The 13,000-nt window shown below is 45.7% G+C and overlaps 2 protein-coding genes across 8 annotated transcripts in view; both read right to left on the reverse strand.

The window, feature by feature from the left end:
- The window catches only part of CIITA (class II major histocompatibility complex transactivator), a 1,021,617-nt gene that overhangs the window by 916,544 nt on the left and 92,073 nt on the right, over positions 1-13,000 (reverse strand). The window lies entirely within an intron of this gene.
- The window catches only part of CLEC16A (C-type lectin domain containing 16A), a 92,484-nt gene that overhangs the window by 48,480 nt on the left and 31,004 nt on the right, over positions 1-13,000 (reverse strand). For all 6 annotated transcript variants that reach the window (XR_014504904.1, XR_014504905.1, XM_083413366.1 and 3 more), the window contains exons 13-18: positions 9,210-9,332; positions 8,009-8,118; positions 6,418-6,462; positions 5,393-5,443; positions 4,778-4,906; positions 1,367-1,487 (exon numbers count right to left, since the gene is read on the reverse strand). Coding sequence is in view for 4 of the 6 variants with exons in the window: in XM_083413366.1 (XP_083269492.1) it covers positions 1,367-1,487; positions 4,778-4,906; positions 5,393-5,443; positions 6,418-6,462; positions 8,009-8,118; positions 9,210-9,332 (579 nt within the window). In the remaining 2 variants the exon portion in view is untranslated. The remainder of the gene's footprint in view (positions 1-1,366; positions 1,488-4,777; positions 4,907-5,392; positions 5,444-6,417; positions 6,463-8,008; positions 8,119-9,209; positions 9,333-13,000) is intronic.

A 13,000-nucleotide genomic window follows, 5' to 3' on the forward strand; every position in this document is an offset into this window, starting at 1 on the left:
TCTTCAGTAGGCATCCAAACATCAAAATGCTGGGCACCTGTTTAATTCCAGTTGGTAACCAATTCCAGAGGACTAGAGCCACAGCAATAAAAGACCAATTTCTAGTACGGACTAAGCACAACTCTGGGACATGCAGTACTCTCAGCAGTGCCCCATCTGAGCCATGCAGTTGCCAAGCAGGGATATAAGGGGCAAGCTGACCCCTTAGGTAATCTGGTCTCAAGTTATCTACCCTGCAATGTTATCTAGATCCATTAATTTCAATGGGAGACTTTGATCTCGGAATAGCACATGCTCACTGTGGCTACAGATCCTGCTATTTTGATTGGGAGTACTACCAATGCCTCTTCCAGAAGCCTGTGCAGTGGGGCGGGTGGAACTGAGATCTCTCACAACTACATCACTGTTTTATTCAAGTGAGCTGGAGCAGCTGGGCTTGTTCAATGTCGCCGGCCAAGGGAGAGCCAGATGAATTGACTTAAGGCTCAACTGCCTAGAACAGCCATTACAGTAAGATTAATTCTTTGAAATACCAAATATGACTGACATTTTCTATTAATATGTATTGCATGTGCCAAGATGGAAACAAGGACTCTAGATTTCCCAGCAAACACAATTTATTTTCATAACAAAAGAGCGGGGCATTACCAGAATGTCGTATGGCTATTTTGGGTATTCATGACTTCCAGTTAGTGTTACTTTGGCAACAGGTTTTTTTAACCCTCCCGTCAAAAACAAAGATAAAGACCCTCACAAATAAAAAATGCCCCTATTTGCCCATTTGTGAGGGGAAACCAGCCCTCTTCTCCTAGCTCAGATACCCCTCACTTTAAGAACTGCTTCGCCATTTGCATCACCACTGAACCCAACTTAGGCAGCCAGGATGATAATATGGCAGACTTCAACAAGCTGGTCACCCCCAGAAGCTCTTGGAGGTGGATGGAGACTAGGAGTGAAAGAGTCAAGAGGTGTGGAGATCTCCCAACATTCTTTACTTGTTCCCACTCCCCCCCCCCCAACAAAAAAATTGCAAGTCTCTTCTAAGCTCGACCGCTTCAACTAGGAGGCTCCAAACATTCTCCGGGACAAAGGAAAACCCTAGGGATCTTATTATGCATTGCGGGCAGCTTTGCAAAGGCCCAGTCTTTGGAAGAGCAGGGAACTCAAGTTATTCTTGCAAAAACTCCTCTCTCCCTTTTTGAGTGAGAAAATGAGGGGTTTAGCAAACCCCAACAGGACCAAGAAGCCTAGACATTCCAGTTCAGCACTGTCTTGTTAATCCTTACTTTTCTCCCCCTGAGGCTTTGAATGGCTTTCTTTGGAGAATGCACTTTTGTCCTCATTCCAAGGGCCACTGTTTACTCACTCAAGTCTAGGACGTCATCGGTTTTAATTAAGTCCTCCTCCCTCGTCAACGGCAGCTGAGTCTCTGGCTCATCCTGGAGGTGCAGCGACAGGGACCGCATCATGAAGAAGACTCTGATGGCCTGAAAACCACAAGTGAAAAAAGCTGATTCTTTCTTTTTAAAGGTAATAATAATAATAATAATAATAAACCAAAACCTGTCTTAGATTAGGGTGGGGACCTTTGGCCTGTGGGCAATTTGGCCACTGAGGACATTTTCCCCATACCAAGTCCCCTTGCCCCACACCTGACATCATACAACATCATCCATGTGAGAGGCAAAGAGGAACAATCGGATGAGCTTCCAGTTGTTCCCTAGGCAAGTGGGGCTTGCTGATAGCACACAGATCTTAATGCCACTGTACAACCTATGGGGAGCAACAGGATTCCTGACCACCATCCGTCCCAGGTTTTTTCCTCCTCCAGCATTTACAAGAATCATGGGGCACTTCTGCTATCCCATCATAGACAAGGCCCTGCCAGGTGAAGGCTAATGGAGAATGGAGAATCACTCCTTACTCTGGCTTTGTTTTACTGGAAATAAATATTTCTTTTTAGCAGCCCTAGCAGTGGAAGAGGAGGAGGCAAATAATCACCCAATGGTGATTTCATCTGGCCAAAAAGGAGGCTTACTTGAAGGGTCTGCTGAAGGGACCCAATACAGGGACTCTGGGGAATATCTTTAACTATGAGCAGGTTCCCTATTTTTTTGCAGGAGAGTGTAGTTTTTTATGCTTTCTGTATCCAGATACTATATAAGGCTCTGAAAATCAACAGCAGTATCTAGAACTGGCCTGAAAATTCATTGGCAGCCAGTGAACCTGTTTGTTTGTTTTCTTTAATTGAACCTTGTTTTTCCTGCAGCTAACAGGCCTGGCGGTTGCCTTTGAAACCAATTCTAGTTTCCGAGAACCTTCTGGTGAAAGCCTCGCATCATAAATTCAGCCTGAATAACCTTGGCCAGGCTCATTTTTACTTAGGAAAGGGGGCAACTGGAGCATTCACCTGTGTTAGTCAAAGCAATAAGCCCTAAAGGGCTCTACAAGAAGGAAATGGTTTGTGGCTTTCTATAGACAAAATGCAAATAATAATAAATTTTTTTTTTAAAGAGAAATGAATCCTTGGAATGCAACCTATGTTTTTAAGAACAAATTTTGGGCATGAAGAGGAAGGCAACCACCACTTGTTTCTGCAGCAAGATGACAGATTAAAGGAGAAAGCTTCAAACAGCTGGTCTAGCTTCTCATGCTTTAAAAGATAAGCGCATTAGCTTTGGAAATCAGGATGGAATGGCCCTGGGCTCACACAGAAGAAGAAAAAAAGTGTTTCCGAACTTCCGAAAACAACTCTGCTAGCTAATCAGAAGTGCCTCAAAAGGAATCAAAGTTCTGTTCTAGGAAAAAGGGTCCCTGGCTTTCCAAGAAGTTCAAGCAAACGAGATAAGAGATACATCCTGTGTCTCGAAGTGACAAGGCAGAATAAACAGAAGGGCTTAGAAAGGCCGTCTTGATTGCTGGTATTTCCAAGAAAGTTCTCAAGACCAAAAAGAAAAAAAGATGTTGTCGCTAATTCATTTCTTCCTCCCCGAAGATACAGCAATTCTATGTACGCTGAAAGGATGAAAGCGGCCTAAACTAGTGTGCCATCAATACAACGGAAGCAAGCACATCTATGTGGTATTGTGTTTTCTGCAGAAAATGAAACAAATCAATTTCCTAGCCAGAGCTCCAAACGGAAGGTTATTTGAGTACAGGTTGTTCAGCTCACCAGGAGCCTCACAGTCAGAAGAACATGGTTTGCTGATCCAGCAAACACCTTAAGAAACAAACAAACCCTACTAGGACAAACAGAAGAGTTTTCTTTTTCAGAGCATCTCCAGATCCTCCCTTCGCTTCTGGCGATGTTATCAGAGAGGTGTCAAGAAGCAACTGGAAAATGTAAATGGTATGCTTAACCTGTCTGTTGTGCAAAGAGCAACATGGGACCTCTCTAAAGATCTCTAGGTGGTGGTGGGGACACCCCCGTAACTCTCTGGCTTATTGTTTATCTAGGGCCTGACTGCACCAAGAAGTCAAATGCCAATCAACCCCAACACACACCCACGTCAGAACAGCTGGATGTGTTGCTCCCAAATTTTGCAGCAAATGTGGGGCTTTCTAGGAGAGTAAGAAGTGTGGCTTTCTTTTCTAGGGCCTGACTGCACCAAGAAGTCAAATGCCAATCAACCCCAACACACACCCACGTCAGAACAGCTGGATGTGTTGCTCCCAAATTTTGCAGCAAATGTGGGGCTTTCTAGGAGAGTAAGAAGTGTGGCTTTCTTTTCTCCCTTCTGGTTGATCAGGAAAGCCAGTGTGGTGTAGTGGTTGAGAGCGGTAGTCTTGTAATCTGGGGAACCGGGTTCGCATCTCCGCTCCTCCACATGCAGCTGCTGGGTGACCTTTGGCCAGTCACACTTCTTTGAAGTCTCTCAGCCCCACTCACCTCACAGAGTGTTTGTTGTGGGGGAGGAAGGGAAAGGAGAATGTTAGCCGCTTTGAGACTCCTTAAAGGGAGTGAAAGGCGGGATATCAAATCCAAACTCTTCTTCTTCTTGATCAACAGGACTCCATGGCATGGCAGCGACTAATGCTACCAACACTCTCTTAGCTGTTTCCCAGCCAAGCCTTGAAAAACCAAAACGAAACTACTGGGGGAAAGAGAACACAGGCTTGCTGCCTTGATCCTGTCCCCATGGCAGCTTCTACAGGAAGAAAGGATGCCAAGGGCAGTGCAGCCACAGTCCTTTCTGCCCTATGCCAGCTCTTAAGAGGATAGGCTGGAAAGCAGAGCTGACAAACAAACCCCTGTGTTGCAAAGAGAACGGCAGCAATGTCTAGGCAACACGATGACCATGTACATATTCAATAGACAATCTTTTATAGAACTCCTTCAAACCATAACAAGTCCAAAATGAAATTTTTAGTCTAAAAGTCTCTGAAAATCTTTAAATGAAGCGACTTTGTACGATGAAAGACAAGCTGTGAAGCTTTGTGTATTCAGCCAATATGATGTCCAACACTGGACAGTGATTCCGGATATTGACTACTCTTTCGTAGAATTCTTCATTATGGGTGGCACTGTTCCACAGCATTTGATATTTTCATTTACATATATTCATTCGAAATAAGATGGGTTTTTGAAGAAATTATATATCCTCCCACCACACTGAAGAATTCTACGAAACAGTAGTCACCTGGGCTGATGGGAACTGCAGCCCCAGACACCTGAAGGGCACCAGATTGGGGAAGGCTTCTGCACACACCCACACCTCTGAGCACATTTGAGGGAGGGAAAGGGGGATAAAAATGTACTGAATTAAAAAAACCTCACCCTCCGCGTTCTTTCCACATCTCCGCAGGGCAGCCTCTTCACAAAGTCAATCCCAGTGAGAGGGGTTCCTGTTGGCGGCAGCAGAATGGAGGCATCCATCATCAAGTACTCGACATTCATGGGCTTAAGCTGGGAAAGGAATTTCACACTTAACATGTGACATAAACCCAAGCGCAACCTTAAAATCAACTGTAGCTTTAATACTATTTCCCCACCCTCTTCCTGCGGAAAGGTTGTTAAAATAATAATAGTTAAAAACTAGCTAACTATACTACGCCAGACAACAAAAAATTGTGTACATGGAACTTTTCCATCTTGTAAAGCCTGTTAGGTCAGACCAAATGATAATTTGCCATATTTACCACTGTGCTGATATTCCATGCCTTGTCTAAGACGTTGTTATGTATGATAAGCAAATGCTGTGGAATTTTGATAACTTCACACATTATAAATCTATGAGTTCTGAGTATTTTAACATTTCTACACATGTGTGCACACAATTAATGTTTAGCCTCCTGATTATTATTATTTTAAAGTGTGGTACTCTAAGATGAGACATGTTAACATTCCCTTTTGCCCCTCGCCATCCACACGGCCATCTCATGAAGTACTTACAGTCATGCTTCTGTATTCGTCTTCAAACATATCCAGAAAAATTTCTTCGCCCTGTAAAAGGAAACAAGAGGAATGCATTTGCCCCTCCATAAACATTCCCTCTGCTTCTCATTATACGATGGTCTTAAAACTTCCCACCTTACCCACATTCTTCAAGGACCACTTTTGACCAAACTAGGAATGAAAAGAGCTACAGCTTCCCTTTGTCTGGATAAGCTGCCAGCTGCTTATCTCCCCCTGTCAAGGCTGCGATTCCTAAACGCCAAAGTGGCGGGTGCCTTGCTTGATTTGCCTCATGTGGAAAAACATGGCGCCTGGCCTTAATTAAACAAAGCAGCTTTGGAAATGGGTCATCGCCACGAAACGGCTTGAGTGCCTGGCAAAGAGGCCGTTTCTGCTGATCTTCCTGTTTATAAACTTCCAGACTTTTAAATAGGAAGTCAGATAAGGGTCGACTCACATGCAAGGCAGCAGCAGCAAAATGACCCCAGTCACTGGCCGCCACCACCAAAATAGGTAGGGTCTCAGGGGCCAGAAAAACCTAGCTGAAGGCAGCGGCAGCACTTCCGTTTTGTGCTCATAAACCAGTCTAGTTTATGGTAGAAACCTGCTAGCAACTCTACTAGCATGAGGTGACTTCAAAGGCTACAGAGATGGTGTTGTTGACTATACGTGGCTCATTGGCCCTCAGAATTGCCCACCCTTGGTCTAGATTGGGATAACTATCATGGTGCTCTGTAGGCCCTGATGAACTACAGCTCCCATTAGAACCAGGCAACATGGCCGATAGCCAGTAATGATGGGAGTTGTAGTCCAACATTTTCTAGAAGAGTCCACCATGTTGGCTTTACCAGAGTCTGGTGAAAGCACCATGTAATTCCTGTCAAGTAAGTGATGTCATAGGTTCTATTCTTATTAAGCTACGAAAAGGCAACCATGTACTTTAAAAGGTTCCCCGCTGGCTCCCTCTATCTTCCCCTGTATTCAGAGGTTAGGGAAACATGGAAAGCATGAGAATACTGTACCTTATAAAAACGCCGCACCAAGTGAACACTTTCTTCTCTCGCGCCCTAGAAAGAGAAGGATACGGCTCAGTTCTACTTCATAGTGGGCAGCTTTCAATAAGGCTTTAAAAGCAGCAAATGTCTTTCCCCAATACCATTGCTTCCCCCCTGGAAAGCCAGTTAAAAGAAAGAGAAGGACATCTCACGGCACTCTCCAGTGCAGGGGTGGCAAACTTGGTGGGGGCGGGATTCCCATCAGCCCTAGGCGGTGCAGCCAATGATCGGGATGACGAGAGTTGGAGTCCAACAAGATATGGAGGGCGCCATGTCAGCTACCCCTACCTGATGAGATGGGCAGAATCCAGACTGCTTCAGAAAGGTTCTAACGTGTTCAGCCCCCAACCTTTACGTGGGGGTTACGTTCCAAGGCACCACATGCATCAGTGAAATTGCATGTACCGTATTTTTCGCCCTATAGGGTGCACCTAGTTTTTTTGGGGGGGGGGGGATAAAGAATTTTTTTTATAAATTCCCCCCCCCCCCCAGGTGCAGGGCTGGGGCGGGGGAAGCCCGAGCTTCCCCTGACCCCAGCCCCCAGAACAGGCTGCTATCCGCAAGCCTAGGGAGCCCGGCGGGAACTCCCACGGGCTCCCAAGGCTTGCGGATAGCTTCCTGAAGCCTGGAGAGCGAGAGGAGTCGGTGCGCACCGACCCCTCTCGCTCTCCAGGCTTCAGCGAAAGCCTGCATTCGCCCCATAGGACGCACACACATTTCCCCTTCATTTTTGGAGGGGGAAAAGTGCGTCCTATAGGGCGAAAAATACGGTAATTGAAACATATCGAAAAAGCCTGCAAATACCCCGTTCTGCCCTTTTAGCAACATTTCAGTGACATTTCCATTTCTGAGTTTGGTGCGATGTGCACACACACAGTTGCACACAGTTGGACATGTGTAAACAGGGGGGTTGCCCGTATTAAGAGGAAGGTGCTAACATGTACCAATAGCAACTGTAACCCAGTGACAGCCCACATATTGCTGTTCATACGTTGTGTCGTTTTCATTTTAACTCTTTTATCTGTGCTTTTGCCGTGTATTTTTATCTTGTGAACACCCTGAGAACTTGTGATGAAGGGCGGTATAGAAATCTAATAAATACAATAAAATAAGCAAGTCCCAGGCTCAATCCCTAGCAATTACTGATTAAATTTTCCCAGCACTGGGAAATTACCCCTTCCCCTCCCAAGACCATGATGAGACCAGAAAGACCAATGGAATGATGTGGAACAAAGCAGTCAGATTCGGCACACCCTGGTGACAGAGCTGTAGCAGTTTCTTCGACTCCTAACTCTTTGCTGTCAGTTCTGCTTGTACTAAGGCATGGATTCCAGCCCAATCAGACACTGGTTTAGAGAACAGCTAGCAAAAAAAAAAAAGTCTTAGATTTTTTTAAAAAATGAACGTATTCTGGAAATTTCATTTCATCTTTTGAATATGTGTGCTGCCTTGACAGGGTTCTACTCGTAAAGATGGACTGTTAGCAATCAGAGAAATTTTGACACTTACATACCAGCAGTTAAGAGGAAAAAGGTGTCCAAACCCCGCAAACACTCACCTCCAAACAGGCAAGGTGAACATCCTTTATAATTCTACCATGTTTGGACATCACCAGCTGCTTCAGTAGCAAGCAGCCAAGTTCCAATGTAGCCAGGCGAATTTTCCCATCTGTATGTTGGGGGGGGGGGGAGGAGGGCAGGAAAAAGTTAGAGATTGTTGAGATCAAGTTGCTGACGTCTCAGCTTTACGGGCCAGCGCTTTAGCACCGCTAGTCAAATTCAAGTATCTCAGCACTGTGGCATGTTTTAAGTACAAAATGCAAAACACTTCTTGCACTCAAACAAACATTGGAGCATAGAAAAGAACTGGGAAAGAACTGTTGTTTCTCTTCTACAGTAGTGTGGAAGCCTATCCAGCTTAGTCCTAACAAAACCCAAACCCACAATTTGGCCAAAGCAGCCGTGCTCTCTAGAGATTAACAGAACGATTCACTGAGACCATTACAACTAAGAACTTTTAACTCCGCCTCCGCATTCTCCCCCCTCATCTCTCCCCCCCCCCCGTTGTACAGTGGAACCTTGGTTTTCGAACGTAATGTGTTCCAGAAGACTGTTCGACTTCCAAAACATTCGAAAACCAAGGATCAAAGGGCTGGCTGCAAAGTCAACGGGGGGGGGGGGGGACGGACCGTGCCTCTGAAGCTGTTTGACTTCCGAGGCACATTTGAAAACGGAAGCAATTACTTCTGGGTTTTCAGCATTCAGGTTCCAAATTGTTTGGCTTCTGAGATGCTTGAAAACCGAGGTTCCACTGTACAGTCAAACCTAGGTTCTCGAACGGCTCTGTTTTGGAACGTTTTGGCTCCTGAAATACCAAAAACCTGGAAGTAAATGCTCCGGTTTTTGAATGTTTTTGGGAAGCCAAATGTCTGACGCGGCTTCCGCTTGAGTGCAGGAAGCCCCATACAACCAACTGGAAGCCGCGCCTCGGTTGTTGAACTTTTGGAACTTTTTAACTGGGGTTTGACTGTATCTCCTAAGACCATGAACCTGATGGTTGGGACTGTCACAGATATTTATGAGCAGCTCCGAGAGCCTCTTTTAGCCAAATAATGTTGTTGTTGTCATTGTTATTATTAACAACAACAACAACAACAGGTGTTTACTTCAATTATTTAAATATTTTATATTGCCCCTTGCCGTTCTCAACCATTTTTAATGCAAGTAAAAGAGCAGCAGTTGAGACAAAAAACCCTCTACCTGGCTGAGCGGCATAGTTCATTATCCTGATGAGCCTCTCCGCGAGCACGTGATTGTACGAGGTCTTCTCTTCAGCATCCAGTGCCGAGAGCTGAATTCTCTCCAGCGTGACTGGCTCGATTCCTTTGAAGACAGAAAAAGTGTTTATTGCAGCTATGTGACAGTTTGCCAAAGCGCACTTCCAAGGAACCAAGAAGCCAGTAATTAAGAAAGGCAGCCAGGCCTTGGGAAAGCACCAGTTTCCCAAGTTACCCACACATAGATTTTAAAAGATGAGGCAGTGAGAAACAAAAAGTTAAAAGCAACTGAAATCCTCCCAGCGCTCCCCATAAGTCTTTAGAGGCACAAAATGCCCTGATCAACACCACCAATTCAACCACCCAACTGCACCGGAGATCTCCCTGGGACATGCTTTCTTGACACTTCCAATCCCTGGTTTTGCTGGGTTGATAAGACCAAAGCAAAATCTTGATAACACCCTTGGTAACCACTGCCAGGGTTACAAAACTGCCTTGATGGGCACTGCCTGGTCAGCAACTATTTTTAAAAGGAGTAGAATGAGTGGATCAGACCTCACCTGTCCCCCGCCCAGGTGGTCTTTTAGCAAGCCAGATAACAGCAATGATAACACATCCTCCAAACTAAGTCTTGATCCCAGCAACAAACCCTAAAGAGTATCTCACCCAGTTGGAAGGAAAGTTGAAATCCCACAACAGGTGGAAGGTGCCTTGTGCTAGGCCAGCAAAGACTGATCAGAACTCTCAACAGAACCATGGGAACATAGAAGTGTAGAGTTAAAAGGAACCCTGAGGATCATCTAGTCCAACCCCAGCAATGCAGAAATATTCAGCTGTCCCATACTGGGATCGAAACTGCAACCTTGGCATTATCAGCACCATGCTCTAAACAAATGAGCTATCCAGGCTCTAGTAAAGACTTCAAGGCTGAGTAAAGCATATTCCGCTAGGGCTCCATCTGAACTATACATTTAAAACAGGGCATACCACTTTAAACAGCCATGGCATCCCCCAAATGCTGGGAGCTGTAGTTTGTTAAAAGAGCTAGGAGGTGTCAGGAGTCCCCATTCCCCTCACAAGGCTACAAATTCCGGAGTGCTTTAACAATTAATCCCTCTTCCCAGGGGACTCTGGAAACTGCACCTGTACAGGGGAACAGGGAGCCTCCTAACAACTCTCAGCACCCTTGATAAGCTACAGTTCCCAGGATTCTTTGGGAGGAGCCACAACTACTTGAAGAGGTATGAGACTCCCCCTAAATTGATTTATGATTTTTGAATTCTGAATTTATTGTTATTCACGTTTTATACTGTATTTTATGCTGTTTTTTGTTGCACCGATTAAGTGTTTTAAATTTGTTGTTAGCCACCCTGAGCCCGGTTTTCTGAACTGGGAAGAGAAGGGTATAAATAAAAAATTATTGTTATTATTAAATGCATGGTGCAGATGGGGGCCAAAGACTGGTCTCAACGTATCAAGATGCTTGTTTGCAGCTCACTAAAATAACATGTTAATCCAACTGCTAAGAGGAAAGCATTTCTTTCCCTGCATTTAGGAATGATTCTGGCATTATATCTGATATAAGGCTAGGCTCTCACTCATCTATCTGAAGATCTGTGTATAAACTTTGAGTAACGTGCCAAGACTTGTGAATGGAGATAATCGTCTGGGGTTTATAGGTCTTCAATCCAGTCTAGCTGCAGGGCTGGAACCTAGACAGACAACTTTGTTAGTTTATATCATATACTGCAGTTCCATGACAGAGTCTATGGGTTGCAGCCAACTGCTAGCCCTACTCAAAGCTGAAGTTAACGGACACGACTAACTTAGGCCCATTAACTGCAATGGGTCAACTCTGAGTAGGGCTTAGCTGGATACGAGCCTATGGGCTTGTGGTTTAAGAATCCACTAGCACAGGCATCCCCAAACTTGGCCCTCCAGATGTTTCGGGACTACAACTCCCACCATCCCTAGCTAACAGGACCAGTGGTCAGGGATGATGGGACCTGTAGTCCCAAAACATCTGGAGGGCCAAGTTTGGGGATGCCGGCACTAGCATAACAAGCTTGATCAGGTCTAACCCTTGCTGATTCATCACAGTTGTATCTCAGCCTTTGCTGCAAAGAGCTCAGGGTGGCGGTGTACATGGGGAATCATCCTGTTTTATCCTGACCCAGCAATGCAGCAAAAGGAGTGAGGATGAGGGATACACAAGACTTGGAGGTGGGTGAGCAAGGCCACCCAGTGAGATTCACAACTGAGTAGCCAGTTAGATCTGGGCCTCCCTAATCCAATTTCAAGATCCACTAGTCTTTTCACACACCAAGAGGTTAGGGCACCTTGAATCCACCCCGACCCCCACCATCAGTAGTATATGTTGATCTTAAGCACGGCAGGCTGCTATTCGACAGAACAAGGCAAGCACAACATAAAAGCCTTGGTGAGATGCTGCTGTTACTTCAAAGACAGGCAGGCCACACAAAAGAAAAGGAACCTAAGGCAGTGAAGAGCATCTAACCTAAGAAAGAAGGGTTCCCCTGCCCTAGACCACTCCTTTCTCTAATAGGAATACTATGGTGTCCTAAGCTCTGGTACGGCTACTTCCAACTCCTGTTTTTCCTCTAGTGTCTCAAATTTCATCAGATTATGCTTCCCCAGGTGGCTGCACCTTCATTCAGGGGAAACCTGACTAGGCATTAAGGACACTGCTTTGGAGTGAAGCTGGAGAGAGGTTTGGGATCTTACCTAGCAGGCATAGGAGCTTCCTGGAACCCCCATCAACCTCCTTTTTTCAGGGGTGCTCCTACCTCTTTGGCTGTCCTCTTGCACAGCCCACCTTGCTGCCTCCTCCAGCCTCCTCCCTCCCTTCCCTTGCTAGGTGAGGCTGTTGATATCGCCCTGCCCCTCACCAACAACCCCACCCAATCTTCCCTTCCCAGCAGAACTGTGTTAAGTTGATCGCAGCTGGTGAGCCTTCCCGCTCCAGAAGGTTCTCCACTCCTTGCAGAAACACAACAAGGAAAGAAAGAATCAACCATGGCTATTCTTTGCAGCTCCTTATGTTCTTGAGAAGGTGTGTCAGACCCCAATAGCACAGCATTTCCCAACTGGATGGGCTATAACTTCCAGGATCCCAGGTTATTGACTGTGCTAGCTGGTGCTGATGGGAGCTGGAGTCCAATGTCTGCAGAACACAAGGTTAAGCAAGGCTGCAAGGATGGGTTGTAGGCCAACCTCAGGTGAGTTACACTGAGGGCCAACGTTTGATATTCGTCATGCACATTTTGCAGCTGCCTATCGGCCACTTGCGACCAAGTGACGATGCGCGGGCACCAGGATGGCGCCTGACGTCTCCACCATCTGGAGGTGCCTACCAGGGGATCCTTGGATCTTGACTGTAGAATCCTACCTGTTATATTTTATCTGCACAAACAGAATGAATTTCCGAAGCCAAAAAATCACCTTGAAAAATACGACTTTCGAGCAGTCTGGCCTCAAAATGGCAACAAGACATTCGGTTTCGCCAACTGTAACCCTGGTTTAAGGAGCCATTTGGCACCTAGCTTATATATCTGAGTTTCTAACACTGCTGGGGGCATAAGCACTGTTTCTGTATTGATTTATTTTTAAAGTGACAAGATAAGGGAGGGCAAACAGAAAAATGGGGATGGAGGCTGGAACCAGATCAGGAAAGTTGAGTGAGTGAGAAAGAAGCAGACAGACAGACAGAAGGAACAGGGAAAGGGGGTGTTGTGCAGAAGGCTGGGGTGAAAA

This window comes from Podarcis tiliguerta (genome assembly GCF_965153285.1).
Source record: "Podarcis tiliguerta genome assembly, chromosome: 14".
Lineage (NCBI taxonomy): Eukaryota > Metazoa > Chordata > Lepidosauria > Squamata > Lacertidae > Podarcis > Podarcis tiliguerta.